Here is a 22,670-nt window from a genome sequence, read left to right on the forward strand (position 1 = left end):
TGGTGGGCAGTGACACTCTCCCTCCCTCCCCACAGGGCTTGCCTACTGCAGACACCTGTCTACCGTGAGGACCCACCTGTCAGCCCTGGTCAATCACATGATCGTGTCCCCTGACTTGCCCTGTGATGCTGGACAGGGGCTGACAGCCAGGATCTGGGAGCAGTACCTTCAGGACAGCACAGTAAGGCTTGGCCTGGCTCGGCCTGCTGTGGTGTAGAGGCTTTGGGGGACAGAGACTATGGGGACCTCTTAGCATTCTTCAAAGAATGAAGAACCAAGTGTACATATTTTTGAAGTTTTAAAATATGTCTCTGCTACACCCCCCCAGTTCTGATCCCCTAAATTAATGACTAATATCAGTTTGGTGTAGACTTTGCTATACATTTCCTATACTTTTACATTCACAGCTATGTCTATATAGATATAGCTGAAATTCATTTTTTAATGAGGTGACATTACGTTTGCATTTTGAGTGATCAACCTACCTTTATATGAAGGACATCTTTCAGATCTCTAGGTGAAATACTGCATGTTAGAACCTTAGCCCCTCATATATGTGTGGACCATAATTTAATCAAATCTTCCTCTAATGATGGACATCTAGGCTGTTCCTGTTTCTTTTCTTTTTTAAAATTATTTCAGCAGTGCTATAGTCAACATCTTTATAAGCACATACCTTTCTGTACTAGTTTTCTTATTTCAAGGGTAGATTCTTAGAAATAAAGCTGTTTGATGTCCATTTTAAATTTAAATGGATATGACAGCTTACCTTTCTTGAAAAGTTATCGTGTTCATAATCTCTGGCAGTCTGTGAGCATGATTGCACGTTTCCTGAGGAATGCAAAAGATTTATCAACTTCTGGGCCCCACTCCAGCTTTACTGATTGAGTACTTCTAAGAGTGGACCCCAAGAATTTATATTTTGGGAATTTCCCGCAGAATTCCCTGGTAGACCAATGGTTAGGACTACATGCTTTCATTGCTGAGGTCCCAGATTCAATCTCTAGTTAGGGAACTAAGATCTCTCAGGCCATGCGTTGCAGCCAAAAAAAAAAAAGAGAAAGAAAGAAAAGAAAGTTCCCCAAATGCTCCTAGAGATCTCCCCAGTTTGGGAAGCACTATCCTAAGGACACATTGGCTGAAATAATAAATAGTCAAAATGGATGTTTTTCATCTAACGCTTCTGCAACCGTTGGTTGCGTTGTTGTATCCGGGCTGCAGTAACACCGTAGTCCCTGCTGTTTCAGTTGCTTAACCCTATAGAGGTGTATTTTTTACTCGTTTATTAATAACAGCAATTGGGGGTTTCCTAGGGTTTTGCTTTTTCAAATATGGTGCCACGATGGACATCTGTGTTCATCATTGCTTGTTCACAGCATGATTACTAACTGTGTGAGAGATGGGCCCACTGGGCCACAGAGCCCATGCCCTAGTTTCGTGTTGACCAAATCTTTGCCTCCCCCCACCCACCAGAGTTACGAGGAGCAGGAGCTGCTGCGTCTCATCTACTACGGGGGCATCCAGCCGGAGATCCGCAAAGCCGTGTGGCCCTTCCTCCTGGGCCACTACCAGTTCGGGATGACAGAAACAGAGAGGAAGGAGGTGGGTTACCCCAGGGGGCAGTGGGGTCCTTGGCAACAGGAAGAGCCAGGTACGTGGGGCTGGGGGAGCTCTAGTCCCCTGGTGGACCAGGGGGACAAGGAGATAAGGGGGAGCCAGGAAGGGTGAGGGCAGTGCCGTCCAATAAACGCAGCACAAGCCACAGATGCCGTTTTTTCAAATCGCTTTTTTGAGATAATGATAGACTCACATGCGCTTGTAAGAAATAATGCAGAGCCATCTCCTTCACCCAACTTCCCACAATGGTAACTTCTTGCAAAACTATAATACAATTTATCATAAGCAGGATATTGACATCAACATGGATATACACTGGCAGTTAAAGTCCATATTTTATTGCATTTGTTTTTGTTGTTGTCTATACTAAATATGTATATATTTTTAATTGAGATATAGTTTATTTACAACATTATGTTAGTTTCAGCTGTTTAACATAGTGATTCAAAATTTTTATAAATTAGGGATTTTCCTGGTGGTGCAGTGGTTAAGACTCTGTGCTTCCCATGCAGGGAGCATGGGTTCAATCCCTGGCCTGGGAACTAAGATCCATATGGCATGCAACACAGCTGAAAAATAAGATTAAAAAAAACAATTGTGTTAACCTAACTGATTAACACTGGAGAAGGAAATGGCAACCCACTCCAGTGTTCTTGCCTGGAGAATCCCAGGGACAGCGGAGCCTGGTGGGCTGCCGACTATGGGGTCGCACAGAGTCAGACACGACTGAAGCCACTTAGCAGGAGCAGCAGCAGCAACAGCAACTGATTAACATAGTGCCTGACATATAGTAGACGTTCAATAAATATTTTACTCAGTCCAGACATCGGGACTTAACAATTAAAAAATGTTTTTATAAATTGCAATCCATTTACAGTCATTATAAAATATTGGGTATGTTCTGTGTGCTGTATAATATTTCCTCATACACACACACACACACACATATATATAATGTAAATATATATATATGTCAGCCTTGATCAAACTTCCCATGTTACTCATGCTCTCATGTGTGTGTCTATCTAGTTCTCCACGGTTTTATCACACGAGTGGGTTTGTGTATCACCACCACAGTCAACATGCTGAACGTTTTCTGGTGCTGCCGTGGTACCCGTGTCCTTTTATGGCCACACCACCTCCCTCCCGCTCACTCCCATCCCTGACCCCTGGCAACCACTGATCTACTCTCTCCGGCTGACCGTGCATCTACCCTGGCAGGTGGACGAGCAGATTCACGCCTGTTACGCACAGACCATGTCCGAGTGGCTGGGCTGCGAGGCGATCGTGCGACAGAGGGAGCGGGAGTCCCACGCGGCCGCCCTGGCCAAATGCTCGTCGGGGGCCAGCCTGGACAGCCACCTGCACCGGATGATGCACCGGGACTCCACCATCAGCAACGAGGTGATGGGCTGCTCCCCTAGGGGAGCCAGGCGGAGGGTAAAGGCTGGGGTCTGCTTCATGGGGCTGTTGAAGGAAGGACAAGGGCTGGGTGTCTTAGCACAGACCTGACTCCAAACTCCAGCCCCTTCATTTCTTAGCTCTGGCGCTCAGGCAAAGCAGCTTCACTTCTGTGCTTCAGTTACCTCATCTATGAAATGGAAATGACCATTTGTATAGGGGAGATTTGCGTGCAGCTCCAACAAGATAGTGTATATAAACCATCCAGCGCAGCATTAGACCTTCACTTATTCGGCAAATGCTGTTGAGTACCTACCATGTGCCAGGTACTGTCAGGAATGTCCTGGAATGTCAGGAATGCTCCAGTGAACAGGTCAGACTTATCTGTCCTGATGAAGTCCCAAGTTTAGCAGCCAAAAGCCGGAGGTGAAAAGAAAATCAGTTCCCTTCACCAATGATGTATCAGTCATCAATTGCCACCCTAAAACTGTGTAACAAACAACCCCCAAAAGTCAGTGACATCCAACAATAACTGTTTCTTTTTCACTCCTGAGTCTGTGGTCAGCTGAAGCTCAGTTGAAAGGTTTGTTGTTCTTTGTCGGGTTCACACATGTTTGGGGTGACTCAGCCCTGCCCCTCACGTCCATCCTCCAGCAGACTAGCCTGGCCACCTTCTCACAGTGAAAGCAGATCTTTAGAAGAAAAAGCAGAAATGCGCAAGCATTTTCTATGTGTCTGCCCTGTTGAGTTTGCCAACATCCCACTGGCTGCAGCGGGTCCCATGGCCTAGCTTAGCTTCAGAGGGGACAGAAACTAGAAGTTACAGGACTGAAAGCATGTGTGCAGGAAAGGAGCAGAGAATGGCCATTAATACAGCCAGTCCTTTGAGTTCGAAGTCTCGCGTGCAGAGCATTTAGAAGTGGCATTCTCTGGTTGCAGGTGGGAGGTGGGGGTCCTGTGGTTTGTGTAGCCTCCAAAGGGGCTCTAGGCAGGAGAGATGAGCCCCCCGCCACCCAGTTTTATTTGACAGATGGGAAGCGGAGGCCTTGAGAGGGGACTTGCTCATGTCAGGAATAGAGACAAGACCACACTTTCTGACTCCCAGCCTAGCACTCCATCCTGAGCTCAGCGCAGGGATCCTGAGCCTAGATGCAGCCTCACCTGAGCTCCTTCCTGCCCCCTTTCCTCTCAGTCCTCCCAGAGCTGCAGTTCCGGCCGCCAGAACATCCGCCTGCAGAGCGACTCCAGCAGCAGCACACAGGTGACCTTCCAGAGCCCCCGCCCCCTCTCCACCCATCCGCCTCCCTCCAGCCCAGAATAATGGGATCAGAAGTCCCTCATCTTCAGGTCACTTAAGATTTCTCTGCTTTAGCTTTTTATACTTCCATTAAAAATTGAACTTTTGCCTGCACAAGTAATTCATGAATCTCTTCTGCCTATTAAAAAAATATTGCAGAGAAAACTAAATTTGGTTTTGCCCCTCCCTGATCCCCACATGCCCTCCCTAGAAATAACATTGCCATCTTCTCTGAATATACTTTGTTTTCTAGTTTTGACTTTGGAGTTAGGAAAGTGTTTTGTCTTGTTTTAACGTGACTGAAAGCAATTTAATTGAAATTAAATCTTTTTAAAACCAGAAGCACATGAAATTAATAGTAAATCAAGTGGGTGCTATAACCACACCAGAGAAATACTTCAAGTGACCTTGTGACATGATCTTATACAGTCTGCATTGATGGGATATGGCCTAAAGACACAAATAACCACAAATAAATCTTGGATATATATCCTGGAGACTTTTCCATAATATTTCATGTTCATCTAAGTGTTCTTGAAAATTGATCCATCATGGTTAATTACATGGATATTTTTTAAGCCTGTTCCTTTAATTAGTTAACTTAAGAAATTTTTGTGTGCATGATTGTGTGTGATGAAAGGTTTTCTTCCTCAGAGCCAACTGCAATGCTCCCTGTTTCTTTCTGGATTTTTCTATGCCTGTTCCTGCATACAAAGTACTTTTAAATTTTCTACAAATGGAAGAATATGTCCCACCTTGTTCTGCCTCCATCTTTTTACTGACTGTGTAGTGTCCCCGGCATGCATGTTCCATATCTGAACCAGCCCCCTGTGGATGGCTGTTCAGCTTGGAGCTGGAAGCAGCACCATGACAGACATCCTAACTCATCTGCCTTTGTGCACCTTGTCTGCAGGTCTTTGAGTCTGTGGACGAGGCGGAGCAGGTGGAGGCAGAAGGCAGGCTGGAAGAGAAACCGACCAAGATCCCCAACGGGAACCTGGTGAACGGCACCTGCTCCCCAGACTCAGGCCATCCCTCCTCCCACAACTTCTCCTCGGGCCTCTCGGAGCACTCAGAACCCAGCCTGAGCACGGAAGACAGCGTCATGGATGCCCAGCGCACCGCCCCCCTGGTGCTTCGACCCAGGGACAGCAGCATGGATGACGGGCAGAGCAGTGAGGCCACCACCTCCCGGGACGAGGCCACTCGTGAGGAGCTGGCCGTGCAGGACAGCCTGGAGAGCGACCTCCTGGCCAACGAGAGCATGGATGAGTTCATGTCCATCACTGGCAGCCTGGACGTGGCTCTGCCCGAAAAGGAGGGCCCCGCGATGGAAGGCTGGAGAGGCAGTGAGGCGGAAAAGCAGAGCCAGGTGGACAGTGAGGACAACCTCTCAGAGGAGCCTGAGATGGAGAGTCTCTTCCCCGCGCTCGCTTCTCTGGCTGTGACTACCTCGGCCAACAGCGAGGCGTCCCCCGTCTCTTCCAGCGGCGTCACCTACTCCGTAAGTCACCAGGATTCTCCTCCACTCCATTTTCTGCAGCCACGGGAGGGTGGCAAGCCTCTGTTATCTAGAACCACTTCTGATTCATTGCCTTTTCCCCATCATGGAGGGTTCACTGTAGAAACCCATTTGGAAGAGAAGATAATTTAATACTTAAAGAACACAGGCTTTGCAGACAAACAGTGCTGGGTTCAAATCCAAGCTTAGGCACATCTTGGTTTACACTCATGTCCAGTATCTCTTAAATATTTTACATTCTTGCCATAAAAACCCAGAGGAAAGAATGTCAACTGAAAAGGTTTTCTGAGCCAAGGATCATGTACCTGTTTTATTTGGGGGGCTTCCCTGGTGGCTCAGACAGTAAAGACTCTGCCTGCAGTGCAGGAGACCCAGGTTCAATCCCTGAATTGGGAACATCCCCTGGAGAAGGGAATGGCTACCCACTTCAGTATTCTTGCCTGGAAAATCCCATGGACAGAGGAGCCTGGTGGGCTACAGTCCATGGGGTCGCAGAGTTGGACACAACTCAGCGACTTCACTTTCTTTCTTTTTTAACTTTTTTGGCCTTGCAGCATGGCTTGGCAATCTTAGTTCCCTGACCAGGGACCAAACTCATGCCCCATGCAGTGGAAGTGAGGAGTTATAACCATTGAATCACTAGGGAAGTCCCTACATCCATTTTCTTTCAAAGAATTTGTCATTTCTGTCGCAAAGAGTCAGTCAGACTAGGCTGGATCCAAAAACCTAAAGTTGTCTGGCCCACCTCTGCCTTTCCCCCGAGGCAGTTCAGTTAAGTTCAGTTACTCAGTCATGTCCGACTCTTTGCGACCCCATGAACCACAGCACGCCAGGCCTCCCTGTCCATCACCAACTCCCTGAGTCCACCCAAACCCATGTCCATTGAGTTGGTGATGCCATCCACCCATTTCATCCTCTGTTGTCCCCTTCTCTACCTGCCCTCAATCTTTCCCAGCATCAGGGTCTTTTCAGATGAGTCAGCTCTTCACATCAGGTGGCCAAAGTATTGGAGTTTCAGCTTCAGCATCAGTCCTTCCAATGAATATTCAGGACTGATTTCCTTTAGGATGGACTGGTTGGATCTCCTTTCAGTCCAAGGGACTCTCAAGAGTCTTCTCCAGCACCACAGTTCAAAAGCATCAATTCTTCGGTGCTCACCTTTCTGAATAGTCCAACTCTCACATCCATACGTGACCACAGGATAAACCATAGCCTTGACTAGACAGACCTTTGTTGGCAATGTAATGTCTCTGCTTTTCAATATGCTGTCTAGGTTGGTCATAACTTTCCTTCCAAGGAGTAAGCGTCTTTTAATTTCATGGCTGCAATCACCATCTGGAGTGACTTTGGAGCCCCAAAAAATAAAGTCAGCCACTGTTTCCACTGTTTCCCCATCTATTTCCCATGAAGTGGTGGGACCAGATGCCGTGATCTTTGTTTTCTGAATGTTGAGCTTTAGGCCAACTTTTTCACTCTCCTCTTTCACTTTCATTAAGAGTCTTTTTAGTTCCTCTTCACTTTCTGCCATAAGGGTGCTGTCATCTGCATATCTGAGGTTATTGATATTTCTCCCGGCAATCTTGATTCCAGCTTGTGCTTCCTCCAGCCCAGTGTTTCTCATGATGCACTCTGCACATAATTAAATAAGCAGGGTGACAATATACAGCCTTGACGTACTCCTTTTCCTATTGGAACCAGTCTGTTGTTCCATGTCTAGTTCTAACTGTTGCTTCCTGACCTGCATATAGGTTTCTCAAGAGGCAGGTCAGGTGGTCTGGTAGTCACATCTCTCTCAGAATTTTCCACAGTTTATTGTGATCCACACAGTCAAAGGCTTTGGCATAGTCAATCAAGCAGAAATAGATGTTTTTCTGGAACTCTCTTGCTTTTTCCATGATCCAGCAGATGTTGGCAATTTGATCTCTGGTTCCTCTGCCTTTTCTAAAACCAGTTTGAACATCTCAAGTTCACAGTTCATGTATTACTGAAGACTGGCTTGGAGAATTTTAAGCATTATTTTACTAGTGTGTGAGATGAGTGCAATTGTGACCATTCTTTGGCATTGCCTTTCTTTGGGATTGGAATGAAAACTGACCTTTTCCAGTCCTGCGGCCACTGCTGAGTTTTCCAAATTTGCTGGCATGTTGAATGCAGCACTCTCACAGCATCATCTTTCAGGATTTGAAATAGCTCAACTGGAATTTCATCACCCGAGGCAGTAGTAATGACTTATTCCACCCAAATTATCTGGTGTTTACCCTCATGTCTGTAAATAATATACTTGTATTGCTACTGCTTGCTATTTTTTTGCTTTTTTTCAGTTTTAGATATTGCCTGTTGACTCCCCATTATGGAGGAAGAGGTTTCAGTCTTCTTCCTTCCCTACCTGCACACCCTTACCACACAAGTGAAACCATCCCACTCCCCATCCATCCACTATAGTCACAATAATTTTAGTTAAATGATTGATCTTTGTTTATATCATTATAGCAATATAATGCATATTAAATTGCATGTTTTCCTGCAAAAAATTTTGTTTTTCCTAAAAGTGTTTTCATTTTTTTTTAATTGGTTTGTTACATTTATGCTGCTACTACTGCTGCTAAGTTGCTTCAGTCGTGTCCGACTCTGTGCGACCCCATAGACGGCAGCCCACCAGGCTCCCCCATCCCCGGGATTCTCTAGGCAAGAATACTGGAGTGAGTTGCCATTTCCTTCTCCAATGCATGAAAGTGAAAAGTCAAAGTGAAGTCGCTCAGTCATGTCCGACTCTTCGCGACCCCATGGACTGCAGGCTACCAGGCTCCTCGTCCATGGGATTTTCCAGGCAAGAGTACTGGAGTGGGGTGCCATTGCCTTCTCCGTGTTACATGTATATTGTAGCATATATATATATATATATATATATACACACACACACACATATACATATATATATATCTTGATCTTACTTTCTTCTTATATAAAATGAGGATAATAACTCTATATACCTCATAGGATTGTGAGAAAAAAGTGAAGAGAATTTTCATCAGACAAAATGAAAGAGGCCTTCTCAGGAAACAGCATCAACAAAAAATAAAGTCAGACATCTGACTGGTCCAGATAGAGGAAGTTTTCTCAGTGATGGCAGGACAGGGCTAGGAAGAGGAGGAGAGAGAGAGAGACTCTGTGGAAGAGTGCCCCTCTGAGGAGCTGGGGTGTAACTGTTCTTTCCTCCCCTGTGAGGAGCTGGGGTGGAACAGTTCTTTCCCTCCCCTGTGAGGAGCTGGGGTGTGACTGTTCTTTCCCTCCCGTGTGAGGAGCTGGGGTGTGACTGTTCTTTCCCTCTCCTGTGAGGAGCTGTGGTATAAAAGTTCTTTCCCTCCCCTGTGAGGAGCTGGGGTGTGACTGTTCTTCCTCCCCTGTGAGGAGCTGGGGTGTGACTGTTCTTCCTCCCCTCTGAGGAGCGGGGGTGTGACTGTTCTTTCCTCCCCTGAGGAGCTGGGTGTGACTGTTCTTTCCTCCCCTGAGGAGCTGGGTGTGACTGTTCTTTCCCTCCCCTCCTGGGGGCCCGCAGCCAGAGCTCCTGGACCTGTACACGGTGAACCTGCACCGCATCGAGAAGGACGTGCAGAGGTGTGACCGCAACTACTGGTACTTCACGCCCGCCAACCTGGAGAAGCTGCGGAACGTCATGTGCAGGTGGCCGGGGCGGGGGGCGGGGCTGTCGGGGACCGGGGGCGGGGCCGTTGGCGCGGGGGCGGGGCTGTCTGTCGGAGATGGGTAATGGGTGGCGCAGGTGCGGCGATGGGGAGCGCACGCAATGGAGTGAGGCCCCCTGGATTCAAATCCTTTCTCTGCTGTTTATTATGAGGTGTGTGAGTCGGCGCGTGTCACTTAATTCTCTGCTTTATTCCCGTTATTTGTGAACTGCGATGATAGTAGCTTTTCCGTATGATTAGTTTGAGAATTCAGTGATAAATACATATATAGTGGACAGAGCATACAGTGAATGCTCAGTAAACAGTAGTCATGATTATTAAGAAGCAGATGAGAATGCCAGGCAGAGGGAACAGCTCAGGCAGAAACACAGGCGCATGAATGTGTGCTTTGTTAGTACAGAGGTAAGTGCCTCAGTGCAGCGGGAAGGGAAGAAGCCCTGAGAAGTGACGTGCGAGACTGTGAAGCGGGATTGGGGGGAAGCAATAGGTGCCTGGCACCCCCAGTGAAGGAGTCTGGACATTGCCCGGTGAGGCAGTGAAGAGCCTGTAAAGGTTCCTGAGCTTTAAGAAGGTCATCCTGGTGACTGCGTAGGCTGCTTGGAGAGAGGGAGACAGGACGGGAGGATAGGCGGGCGGTTGAGGAAGTTGATCCAGGTGAGAGATGGGGGCCAAAGCAGGGTGAGAGGAAAGGAGTGGGTTTAGAGAGGCAGACTGTGGGCGCCATCGCCGGCCGTCCTGTGTGTCTCTCGCAGCTACATCTGGCAGCACATTGAGGTCGGCTATGTCCAGGGCATGTGTGACCTCCTGGCCCCACTGCTGGTCATCCTGGATGATGGTGAGTGTACCCTCCCTGCCCCCGGCCTGGGGATGTGGCTTCCTTCTCATGACAGAGAAGAAAGGATAACCTCACTCTCCAACCCATAAACTGAGGCAGTGCCAGGGTTCAGAAGACCTGTCCAGTGGACACATCAAGGTCTTCGTGAAATAAAAAGTTCTTTTATTCTATATTGACCAATACTTATTTCCAGGTGCCTGACACCCATCCAAGCTTTTGCTAGCCACTGGTTATATAAACATGAATGAAAACAAAGGAAATCTCAGGCCCAGATGGCTTCACTGGTGAATGCTACCAAACACTTTATAAAAAATGAATACCAACACTTCATAAACTCTTCTAAAACATAGAAGAGGAGGGAACGCTTCTCAACTCATCCTATGGTGCAGTCCTTAGATGAGGCCCTATTGGTACCCGGATAGCAATACCAGACAAAGACATCACAAGAAAAGAAAATCACAGACCAATATCCTTTATGAAATCAAGGTAAAAATCCTCAAGAAAACACTAGCAAACTGAATCCATCAAGATATTAAAAGGATTATATATTGTGATCAAATGGGATTTATCCCAGGAATGCAAGGCTGACTCAATATATGAAATTCAATCAGTGCAATTCACTACATTCATGGAATAAAGGAGGAAGGTCACATGATCATGTCATCAGACAAAATTCAACAGCCTTTCATAAAAAAAAAAAATTCGGCAAACTCAGAACAAAAGAGAACTTACTCAACATAATAAAAGACATCTCTGAAAAACCCACAACTAATACTCAGTGATGAAATTCTGAATCAGTTCAGTTCAGTCACTCATTTGTGTCCAACTCTTTGTGACCCCGTGAACCGCAGCACGCCAGGCCTCTCTGTCCATCACCAACTCCTGGAGTCCACCCAAACCCATGTCCATTGAGTCAGTGATGCCATCCAACCATCTCATCCTCTGTTGTCCCCTTCTCCTCCTGCCCTCAATCTTTCCCAGCGTCAGGGTCTTTTCAAATGAATCAGCTCTTCGCATCAGGTGGCCAAAGTATTGAAGTTTCAGCTTCAACATCAGTCCTTCCAATGAACACCCAGGACTGATCTCCTTTAGGATGGACTGGTTGGATTTCCTTGCAGTCCAAGGGACTTGCAAGAGTCTTCTCCAACACCACAGTTCAAAAGCATCAATTCTTTGGCGCTCAGCTTTCCTTATAGTCCAACTCTCATATCCATACATGCGCACTGGAAAAACCATAGTCTTGACTAGACGGACCTTTGTTGACAAAGTAATGTCAACAAAATTCTGAATACCTCTCACCTAAGATCAAGAGTATGACAAAGATGTCCACTTCTGCCACAAAAGGCTCTATTCTGAACAATTACTGAAGAAAAAGGAATAAAGACATCCAGATTGGAAAGGAAATAAAACCATCTATATTTGCAGATGGCATGATCTTGCATACAGAAAATCCTAAGGAGTCAAAAAAGTATTAGAACTAATAAGTTCAGCAAGGTTGTAGGATATAGGACTTATACAGAAGTCAGTTATATTTCTATACTATTGCAATGAACAATCTAAAAATGAGAACAGAAAAGCAATTCCATCTGCAGTAGCCTCTAGAAGAGTAAAATATTTATGAATAAACTTAACAGAAGTACAAGATTTGTACACCAAAAACTTTAAAATGTTGCTGAATGTAGTGAGCCCGAAACACAAAAATTGAGTCATTTTTCTTCCAGTGAGCATGTGATTCTTAATTGATCTGAGATTGCAAATAGACAAACAGATCCCCCAAAAGGAAACAAAGCAAAAAAGAAAAAAGACCATAAAATTGGATTCTTTGTTATTTCTCACCCAACAGAGAACAGACTTTCATTATACACCCAACAGAACTCACCAGATAGTTAACCATAAAAGCAAATCCCCAACCATTGCTATCGCCAAGTCAGATTAATTTGTTGAAGGTATACAAACTGGAAATAAAAACAAGTGTATAATATCAATAGAAAAAAAAAAGAACTAGAGGGCTAGAAAAGTTCAGGCTCTGTTGCCACCCAAAATTCACTTCAGAAACCAAGGAAAGATGTGCAGGCAAGTGGACTTAATTTGTCTCCACTGGATTAATCCCCTCAAACAGCTCAGTGGATGACCTTCAGAACCGATAAAATGTAATTTTAAAAAGGTTACATGACTCTCACATACAAATAAAGTGAACAAAGATTTTATTCAGTGTATTAATGAAGAAACCAGTAAGGTACGAAAACTGGCTTCAGGAACATTTGAGAAGCTGGGCACATTAGCAACATCATGGTAAGGTTGCTTCCAGAAAGGGCAAATCTGTAGAGATGGAAAATAGACTCATGGTTGACAGGCACTGTGAGGAGAGGAAAATAGGTGATGCCTGCCGATATGTAGTGTCTTTTGGGGGTGATGAAAATGTCCTGAGATTAGATAGAGATGATGGTTTGCAACTCTGACTATTCTAAAACCACTGAATTGTATTGGGTTGGCCAAGAATTTTGCCCGGATTTTTCTGTAACGTCATACAGAACATTGTACAGAAAAACCCAAGCAAACTTTTTGGCCAACCCAGTACATTTAAAAGAGTGAATTTTAAGAGTGAATTCACACGGTGTGCAAGCCTCAATAAAACTGTTTAAAAATGAGAAGTATAACTCCCAGCTCTTAGAGCTGAGCATAGTGACTTCTTTCCAGAAAGTTCCCTGCAGAAGAGGGTGGGAGGTGAAAGAGAAGCTCTGCAGTGGAGAAAACACCTCCTCTGGCAGGTGGCCAAGGTCATCCGCCATCCTCAGTCACATCAAAACTGTACCCCCTTGATGTGCTGTGATACAAGTGGCACCTTACCTACGTGGTCTTTCTCACAATAACCCATAACCCCAATCTTATCATGAGAAAAACACCAGACAAATTCCAATAGAGAGGCATCCCATAGAACACCTGGCCTGCACTCTTCATAACCATGAGGGTCACCAACAACAAAGAAGGTCTGAGTCACAGCTATAGCCAAGAGGAGCCGAAGGAGAGATGACAGCTGTGTATAATGTAGTTCTTAGATGAGTTCTTGGAACAGCAAAGGCCATAAGGTAAAAAAAACTATGGGCTTGAGTTAATTATGTATCATCAGTAGGTCATTAATTGTAACAAATGTACCTATTCATGGGAGATGTCAGTAATGGGGGGAACTAGGTGTGAGGTATATGGAAACTCTACACTCTTCTCAGTTTTTCTGTAAATCTAAACTGTTCTGAAAAATAAAGAAAATGAACAAGATTCTGTGGTGACCTGGGTAACCTTCTCATAACTTTCTCTAAAGCTACTTGGCGTTAAGAGAAAATAGGTACTGTTTTCAGATTATTCTTTAAACACTGGGTTGAAGAGTATGAGACGAATTTTTTTTTTTTGGCTGTGCCATGCAGCTTGCAGGGTCTTAGCAGTTCCCCAACCAGGGAGTGAATCCTCACCCTCATCGGTGCAAGCGTGGAGTCCCGGCCACGGGAGCAGGGGCTGAACCCACGCCATCAGTGGGAAAGTGTGGAGCCCGAACCACTGGACCGCCAGGCAATTCCCAACACAGATCTTTTAAATTACAGAAGTGCTCAGAGCCTGTTTTTTCCCTTCGTATGTATAGTCACTCTCTATGTAGCATTTCCCAAAGTTATCTGACCCTTCCTTTGCATAACACCTGCAAACACCCTTCCAGTATTGACAATTGTTATTTTAATGCAGTGGTTCTCAGACATGAGAATTTCATGAGCCCCGCAGAATGTTTTTCAAGACGTTTGGGACCAAATATTGTCAACTTTTTATTAGAGCAAATAGGGATCTTTAAAACAGAGCATTTGCTGTCACCATTGTTTCCTAAAAGAAAGGATGCTCTATGTCAGCACCTCTCGGGTGGGAAGTACATAATGAAAGATTGGCGAGCATCCCTTGAAATGGTGCGCGTCCGTATGCTCCACTTCCTTACGTTTCTTATTTGCCTGTGGACTTAAAGAACTGGCTCAGACCCTCGGACCATCACTTTGGGGCCTCAGGCAGTGGCAGAGTTGACTCTTTCTCCTGTCCTCTTTCCCCAGAGGCCCTCGCCTTCAGCTGCTTCACCGAGCTCATGAAGAGGATGAATCAGAACTTCCCCCACGGGGGCGCCATGGACACACACTTTGCCAACATGAGGTCGCTAATCCAGGTGTGACCTTGTGCTTCTCCATAACATAACTTATTCCAGCTCAACACAATGGACCATGGACCAACTTAATAGCCACCGCTTGTTTAAATTAACTCAGTAACTCAGTCCTACTTCACTCAGCCCAGTTGAGTTAAACTGAAAAACTCAATTCAACTTAACCTTTATTCAGTAGCTGAAGTCAACTCCACTGGGTTCGTTCTTACTGAGCATTTACTTGGCCCAGGCACTGTGGCTACAATGATGAACAAGACAGGGTCCTTGCCCTTAACAGGACATTGAGGGTCTTGGTCCTTTTCTGCAGAGAAATGGTGGTGGTTTTGTCGCTAAGTAGTGTCCGACTCTTTGCGACCCCACGGACTGTAGCCCGCCAGGCTCCACTATCCATGGGATTTCCCAGGCAAGACTACTGGAGTGGGTTGCCATTTCCTCCTCCAGGCTGCAAAGAAATATTTGAGTATATTTCTCTCTCTCTCTTTCTGTCACACACACACACAGGTGCAGAGCTTTATTGAGATAAATTCATATATTGTAAAATTTGCTTTTTAAAAATGTTTGATTCATTGGTTTTTAGAATAGTCACAGGTGTGAAATCATCATCACTATCTAATTTCAGAACACTTTCATCACCCTGAAAAAGAATCTCTATCCCCTGAGCTTCCCTGATGGCTCAGTGGTAGAGAATCCACCTACCAACATAGGAGACGCAGGTTTGATCCCTGGGTTGGGAAGATCCCCTGGAAAAGTAAATCAGCTGGTAAAGAATCCGCCTGCAATGCGGGAGACCTGGGTTCGATCCCTGGGTTGGAATGATCCACTGGAGAAGGGAACGGCTACCCACTCCAGTATTCTTACTGGGAGAATCCCATGAACTATATAGTCCGTGGGGTCGCAAAGAGTCAAATACAACTGAGCGAGTTTCACTTCCCAGTATTCTTGCCTGGGAAGTCCCATAGACAGAAAAGCCTGGCGGGTCCATTCAGTCGCCAAAGAGTTAGACATGACTTAGCAGCTAAACAACGACAAACACCAGCACCGCTGACAGCAACCCCTCTCCCCTGCTCCTGGCGGCCACTAGCCTACTTTCTGTCTCTGTAGATTTACCTGTTCTGGACGTTTCACGTAAACAGAGTCACGCAATACGTGGCTTTTTGCGTCTGGCTTTTTCCCCTTAGCATAATGTTTACAAGGTCTGTCCCTGTTGCAGCATGTATCGATACATCATTCCTTCTATTGCTGAATATTCCATTGCATGGATAGACCAATTTTGTGTACCCATTCATCCTCTGATGGATACTTGGGTTGTTTACACTTTTTGGCTATAATGAATAACGCCGTTGTGTACATTCATGTGTAAGTCTCTATGTGACGTAGGTTTTCATTTTGTTGGGGATATACCTACAAGTAAAACTGCAGCTGCACCATTTTACATTCCCACCAGCAACACACGAGGGTTCCAGTTTCTCGACATCCTCCCAGCCCTTTGTTGTCTGTCATTTTTATTATAGCCACCCTAGTGGACATGAAATAGTAGCTCATTATGGCATTTTCCTAATTACTAATGATGGTAAGCGTAGTTCCTGTGCATATTGGTTATTTGCATATCTTCTTTAGAGGAAGACTGGCTTAGGTTGCGTCAGACTGATTTCCACTGCAGATTCTTTGGCCATTTTTAAACTCCACCCGGTTGTTAAGGGCTGTGCGGCGTCTGGTATGGGGATGTAGCATCATTGATTCGACTGTCCCCCCTGGCCCAGCCTTTGCCGGGGAGGCTGATGCCTTTCTTTCCTTCCTCTGACAGATCCTGGACTCAGAGCTCTTTGAGTTGATGCATCAGAATGGGGACTACACTCATTTCTACTTCTGCTACCGCTGGTTCCTGCTGGATTTCAAGCGAGGTACACACTTCCAACTGGGACCTTGTTCCCAGACTCTTTGTAGCAGAATCCCAGGGGGACAAGATACCACAGCAGTGAGGCTGGGAAGTGTTGGGGCAAAGCCACTGGGCGAGAGTAACACCTATTTGTTGAGTTCTGACTACAGTTTACCTACCGTATCTTGCAGAGACGCTGTGTAGTAGGTGTTGTCACAATCCCCATTTTACAGATGAGGAAACTAAGGCTGAGAAGAACTAAATTCAGACCTAGCCATAATAGAGCCAGGATCTGAGCCCCCGTCTGTCTACCCAAGCCCAGTTCCCTACCATTCTGTTAAGCGGCTTATCAGAGGCCAAGAACTCTGAAGCCCGTGGAGTATCTTTCCCATGTGACTGAGAAATGATGTCTGACACAGTGCATTGCTATCATACCAATTTGGGATAATGCTGGTAATAATATTTAACCTCTATGCATACATATGTGCACAATTGTCCAGTCATGTCCAACTCTCTGCGACCCCAGGGACTGTAGCCCACCAGGCTCCTCTGTCCACGGGATTTTCCCAGCAAGAATACTGGAGTGGGGTGCCATTTCCTCCTCTAGGGGATTTTCCTGACCCAGGGATCCAACCCGGGTCTCCTGAGTCTCCTGCACTGGCAGACTGATTCTTTATCACTGAGCCACCTGGGAATCCCCTAACCTGTATAAAAGTGTTTATTAAGGGCCAGGCACTGTGCTGAGCCATTTCTATGTATTATTTCCTCAGCCCTTTATTTTTAAAAAATATTTATTTCTGTATCTGTTTATATGACTGTTTTGAGTCTTAGTTGCGACACGTGGGATCTTTTGTTGCAGTGCACAGGCTCCTCATTGCAGTGCAAGAGCTTGTGGGATCTTAGTTCCCCAAACAGGGGTTGAATCTGTGTCCCCTGCATCGCAAAGCAGACTCCTAACCACTGGACCACCAGGAAAGTCTCTTCAGTCCTTTATTACTACTGGTATCACACCATGCGAAGTTCCCTGGTGACTCAGTGGTAAAGAATCTGCCTATCGATGCTGGAGACTCAGGTCTGATTCCTGGGTCGGGAAGATTCCCCTGGAGAAAGAGCTGGCAACCTCCGCCACCAACATCACCACGCTTACAGATGTGGAAAAGGAAGGGCTCATGGAGGGGAAGTAACTGGCCCAAGGTCACCTTGCTCATAAGCGATGGAGCCAGGATTCAGACTGATTTTTATTGGACACGGGAAGCCTTACTCTTCATCCTTACTCTGTCGTCTCTCTTTACTAGACTCAGAAGCAGCAGCCGACTCTGCCTGGGTGCAGGGGGAAGGGGAGGTACGCCACGGGTGCTCAAGGAGCTGGAGGGTGCAGGCAGAGAGCAGGACACCGGCCCAGGGTCAGGGCAGGGACAGGTCAAGGAAAGCTAAATCTGCACGTGCGCGGCTCGTCCACTCACAGGGTGTCGGAGCTGGAAACATGCAACCCCCCTAGTGTGCCCAGCCTATTCCACAGAAAGGGGAAACGGAGGCCGCTGTCAAATGACAGTGCCCAGGTCTCCCGCGTCCTGGCCTGAGCTCTGTCTGCTGCCCCAGGACGGAAGCACAGAGCACGGCTGGCCTGGGCCCCTTCTCAAGGGCGGGCAGCGCTGTGAGCTCCGTGGGGGACTCTCCCCGGGCATGCGTGTCTGTTGGTGTCTTGGCAGAACTCATCTATGATGACGTCTTCTCCGTCTGGGAGACCATCTGGGCAGCCAAACACGTCTCATCCGCCCACTACGTCCTGTTCATCGCTCTGGCGCTGGTGGAGGTCTACCGTGACATCATCTTGGAGAACAACATGGATTTCACAGACATCATCAAATTTTTTAACGGTACCCACGTAATCAGGGTCTCATCCAAAGGGGGCAGGCTTCTGGAGGGCCCCTTCCTGGGTCCTGGAGAGGGATGGATGGAGAGTCCCTGAGATTGATTCAAGATGAAGGGGATGGAGGAGGCTTCTGCCCACCTCCGGTGGCTATTTCCCAGTGGATGAGTTGACATCTCGTAATGCTGAGTGTTCCACATGTGTTTCTCTCAGGGATCTGGCCGAAGGGGCCTGGGTGTTGACATCAGGCTCAGGGGCCAATCTTGTCTCTGCTGGGAGCGAGCTGTGCCATAGACATGTCACTTCCCCTCTCTCTAAACATCTGCTTCCTCACCTGGGAATAGGACGGAGGGTGTCTGCTTCAGAGGGTTGATGTGTGGAGGGAAAGCAGACACAGGAAGGTGGCATGAAAGAGGCACAGTCTTGCCACCCGGGAGCTGTGTGACCTTGGGCAAGTGACTTCACATCTCAAGGCTTCAGATTCCTTGGGAATAAAATGGTACTGACACCTCCATCACAGAGATGTCAGGAGGATTAAATGAGACCACAGGGATGTCAGGCCCATCGGTCACGTGGCACTTGGCTCACAAACTGTTGCTTTGTATAGAAGCTGTTAAAAAAAAAAAAGAAGCTGTTGCTATTATCACTATTAAAACATCTTCTTAAACTAAAGAAGGTTTTGAATAAAGCAAAAAAAAGAAAAAAGCCACCAGTGATGACCTTACACTGGAAACATTGTTAGTTATTATTAATATATGTTATATTTAAATAATATATAATAATTAAAATTATTATTATTAGAAAAAATTTCAAAGATAGTACAGAGAGTTTCCTGTACCTGTAACACAGCAGCTGCTAATGTTAATATGTTACCTGATCCTCATACATGTATCACAACAAAGAAATTAATGCTGATATAGTACCATCAACTAAACTAGACTTACTTGATTTCACTTGGTTTTTAACCAATGTCCTTTTCCTGCTCTAGGATCCAACCCAGAAAACCATGTTGCACTTAACAGGTTCATTTAAAAATGTTTATTTTTTCATTCAGTCTTTTCCAAACTTACGTATATGGTGGCTAAGCTATAGAGAATCTACCTGCCAATGCAGGAGACACCCAGAGACAATCCCTGGGTCGGGAAGATCCCCTCAAGAAGGAAATGGCAACCCACTCCAGTATTCTTGCCTGGGAAATCCCATGGACGGAGAAGCCTGGTGGGCTGCAGTCCATGGGGTTGCAAAGAGTTGGACACAACTTAGCGACTAAACAACAACCATCACAGAATCCAGTTGCATCTAGGCTTTTTTCCACTTGATATTTTTAAAACCATTTTCCGTATAATAATTTTTGAGAAAGCAGAATATACCTCAAGCACCTGTTCATAACTTACTGAACCATCCTGTCTAGTTTAACATCTACATTGGTTTTGGTTTGAGGTTGTAACTGAGAACGCAAAGCAATTCATATCTTAGCGTGGAGGCTCTCAAACTTTCTTAGTTCATAGCGCCTCTAGCGTCTCTGTGAAATTTTCATGGCATCCCAGACTATTCAGTGACTATTGAATAATTAAGTCCAAACCACCTAATAAGTATATCTATCCTAACAACTTAGTAGCCATTTGAAAAAATAGCACATGGAAGTCAGAAGAAAAAAATATATTTTATACTCGAGTCTGAGTGAACTCCGGGAGTTGGTGATGGACAGGGAGGCCTGGCGTGCTGCGATTCATGGGGTTGCAAAGAGTCGGACACGACTGAGCGACTGAACTGAACTGAACTGATATTTAAACAAGTAGTTTCTAATGGGTGTGCTCACCTGTTGGGCTTTGCCCAACTTCTCAGATTTGGGAACCAGTTTGAACTCACCGCCTTCACTTCCTTTTCCACAGTGATTTTCACATGATACTTTTATCATGGCAACTGCTTGCTGAAAATTTGGGTTTTTTGCAAAGCTATAAAGCCCTTGATAGGAGCACAAATTGCAAACTCACTCACTCCCGTTAGCAGTTTATGCGGTGTTCAACACATGTGGAGGATCGCTGTATTTCCCCCCAAACTGCCATGAGTTCACAGTGGTACTCTCGGCACCCAATTTGGGAACCATGGTCTTAGTGTCTTTCTCTCCTACCAGATGATTTCTTTATGACAAATGTCTAAATTTAGGATTATTATTTTTCAAAGAGCTGATCATTGAGTGTTATTCCTGACAAAATGACTATTTGTGCTTTCTCCCCTCCCCTTCCCATCTCCTCCTGTTGCTTCCTTTCCTCTCTGCTTTGAAGCATCCACCGTGTGCCCAACATCGCTTTCTTTAAAGATGCCCAGTCATTGTGTCTGTAGGAGGATAGTGAGAAGACCGAACATTTTTTTAAACACACACAGACACACAGTTTTTAAACAAACACACTTCATCCCATTTGATCTCACAGTAACCTCGTGAAGTAGGTACTGTTATGGTTCCCATTTCACAGATGAGGAAACTGAGGTCTGGAGTCACAGGCCATCCCCAAAGTCTGTGCTTCCAGAGCCACTCTGGGGGTGATGCCAGTTGATGATGGGGATGGGGGTGCCCCAGAGACCTCTCAGGGTCTCTGCTGGAAGTGTGGCCCAAGGATAGACAAAGAGAAGGCTCATGTGATTCTGCCTTCCACTCTTGCAGAGATGGCCGAGCGACACAACACAAAACAGGTCCTGAAGCTGGCCCGGGACCTCGTGTACAAGGTGCAGACCCTGATTGAGAACAAGTGAGGGCCGCGTCACCGCCCGCCCACCCGCCTGTCCCGCCTGCTTCTCCTCCCAGCCGCCTGGGGAGCGAGGTCCTGACGTCTGTTCCCGAGCATGGACTTCTGTGCAAAGAGAAAGCACCCCAACTTTGGCCGCTGGGCAGGTGGGGTGGAGGGGTTGCCCCTTCGGTTCAGCCTTACGTTTTCTTGTTTGACCAAAGATCGCCCAAGCCTGGGATTTCTCCCTGGCGGGAGTTGGGGGTTGTTGGTGGGCAGAGGAACATCTCTGTTCGTGGTCTCCAGAATAGTCTCCTCCCCTTTCACTCCCATCCCTCCAAGCTGTCTTGTCCGATGAGACTTGGGTTGGGAACTTTTCGGAAACGGGTATAGGAGAGGTCTGTGGGGCTGCCTCTGAGCTCTGAAGGGGCCTTTGGAGATGTTCCAGAGTGTGGCGGGAGCAGATCACTGCTCTGCTGCTCAATTCTTCTATGAAGGATGCTGCCCTGTGCCCTCAACCCTGTCGGGGGTTGAGCAGCATCTCTGGCCTCTCCCTGCTAGATGCCAGTAGCGCCCTCCGCCCCCCGTGCCCCACACCCCCACCTTATGACATCCAGAACTTCTCCAGACATTGCCAGGTAGCCCCCCGTTTGAGAGCCACTGGCTTGGAGGAGGGTCTGCAAGTGTTTCTCCCTTCCCACTTTCTTTGTATCTGAGCCACCTGTGTCCTGAGACTCCCCCATTCAGAAAAGGCACATGGGGTCCTCTGCACATCTCTCCTGGGAGCGGGGATTTCAGTTGTGTTTTCTCATCTTTTCCTCCTCACCCTGGCCCTGGGAGAGACTTTTTTCTTCTTTCAACAAAAGGCTGTGAGAAGGGTCTGTAAGCTTGAAACAGGCCTCTTTATGGTCCTGCTTAGAGCCCTTGCTCCGGGCAGGGCAGAGCCCACATCCCCTTCCTCTCATCCTAGGGAGGACCTTGCCTCTCCTTCCTGCATTGGGTCCGGAGTTCAGAAGCTTGGAAGGTGTGTGTTGGTGCAAGCCACTTGTTCAAGGAGGCTGGCATTTCCTTAAGTGCCCTTGCTTACTCAGGACAAAGGGAAGAGAGGAGGTCAGAGGTTGGCCAGGGTAGGGTGTGGCGGGTATTCTCCTTGGGGGAAAAAAAAATGAGCTGATGAACTGGCATTTGGGTCACAGCCCAGCCTGGAAATGGTCCCCTCCATGTCTTCACACAAAGGGTCACCAACCCCCTAAACAGACCCTAGGTGAGCTAGTTTACCCTGCCTACATGTCCTCCCGGGAGAGCAATCGTGCCAGCCCTTCTCTGCTTCAGAGAACGGACCAGAGTCAGGAGAAACAGAGAGAGTCCCAGAAGGATGCTCTTCCCAAGAATGGCAGGTAGGATTTTGAAGAGGAGAGGAGACTCATCAAGCACATTGAAACCTTGACAGAGGGGCCGCATCAGTCCTCCCATCCTGAGCAAACCAGGAAGGGGAGCAGTCCCTGCCTGGCGTGCTTGTGAAGGTGCTTCCCTTGGACCCAGCACTTTCGGCTGCATCAGAACTTCCTCCCAAGTGGGGTGTCCTGGGTGGGATGGATGAGAGATGGACCTCGCTTCCGAAGAGCGCTCTGTGCAAGAAGTTTCA

The 22,670-nt window shown here is 46.7% G+C and overlaps 1 protein-coding gene across 1 annotated transcript in view; it reads left to right on the forward strand.

Annotated features, from left to right (window-relative positions):
- The window catches only part of SGSM1 (small G protein signaling modulator 1), a 72,281-nt gene extending 51,182 nt beyond the window's left edge, over positions 1-21,099 (forward strand). Inside the window, 11 exon segments of the mRNA XM_052654470.1 lie at positions 36-181; positions 1,474-1,602; positions 2,839-3,021; positions 4,211-4,279; positions 5,229-5,819; positions 9,394-9,518; positions 10,291-10,373; positions 14,453-14,562; positions 16,361-16,457; positions 18,142-18,309; positions 20,965-21,099. Of these exon segments, the coding sequence (XP_052510430.1) occupies positions 36-181; positions 1,474-1,602; positions 2,839-3,021; positions 4,211-4,279; positions 5,229-5,819; positions 9,394-9,518; positions 10,291-10,373; positions 14,453-14,562; positions 16,361-16,457; positions 18,142-18,309; positions 20,965-21,053 (1,790 nt within the window). The 3' untranslated portion in view covers positions 21,054-21,099.
- Positions 21,100-22,670: the final 1,571 nt, after the last annotated feature.

The sequence above is a fragment of the Budorcas taxicolor genome, chromosome 17 (assembly GCF_023091745.1).
Source record: "Budorcas taxicolor isolate Tak-1 chromosome 17, Takin1.1, whole genome shotgun sequence".
NCBI lineage: Eukaryota > Metazoa > Chordata > Mammalia > Artiodactyla > Bovidae > Budorcas > Budorcas taxicolor.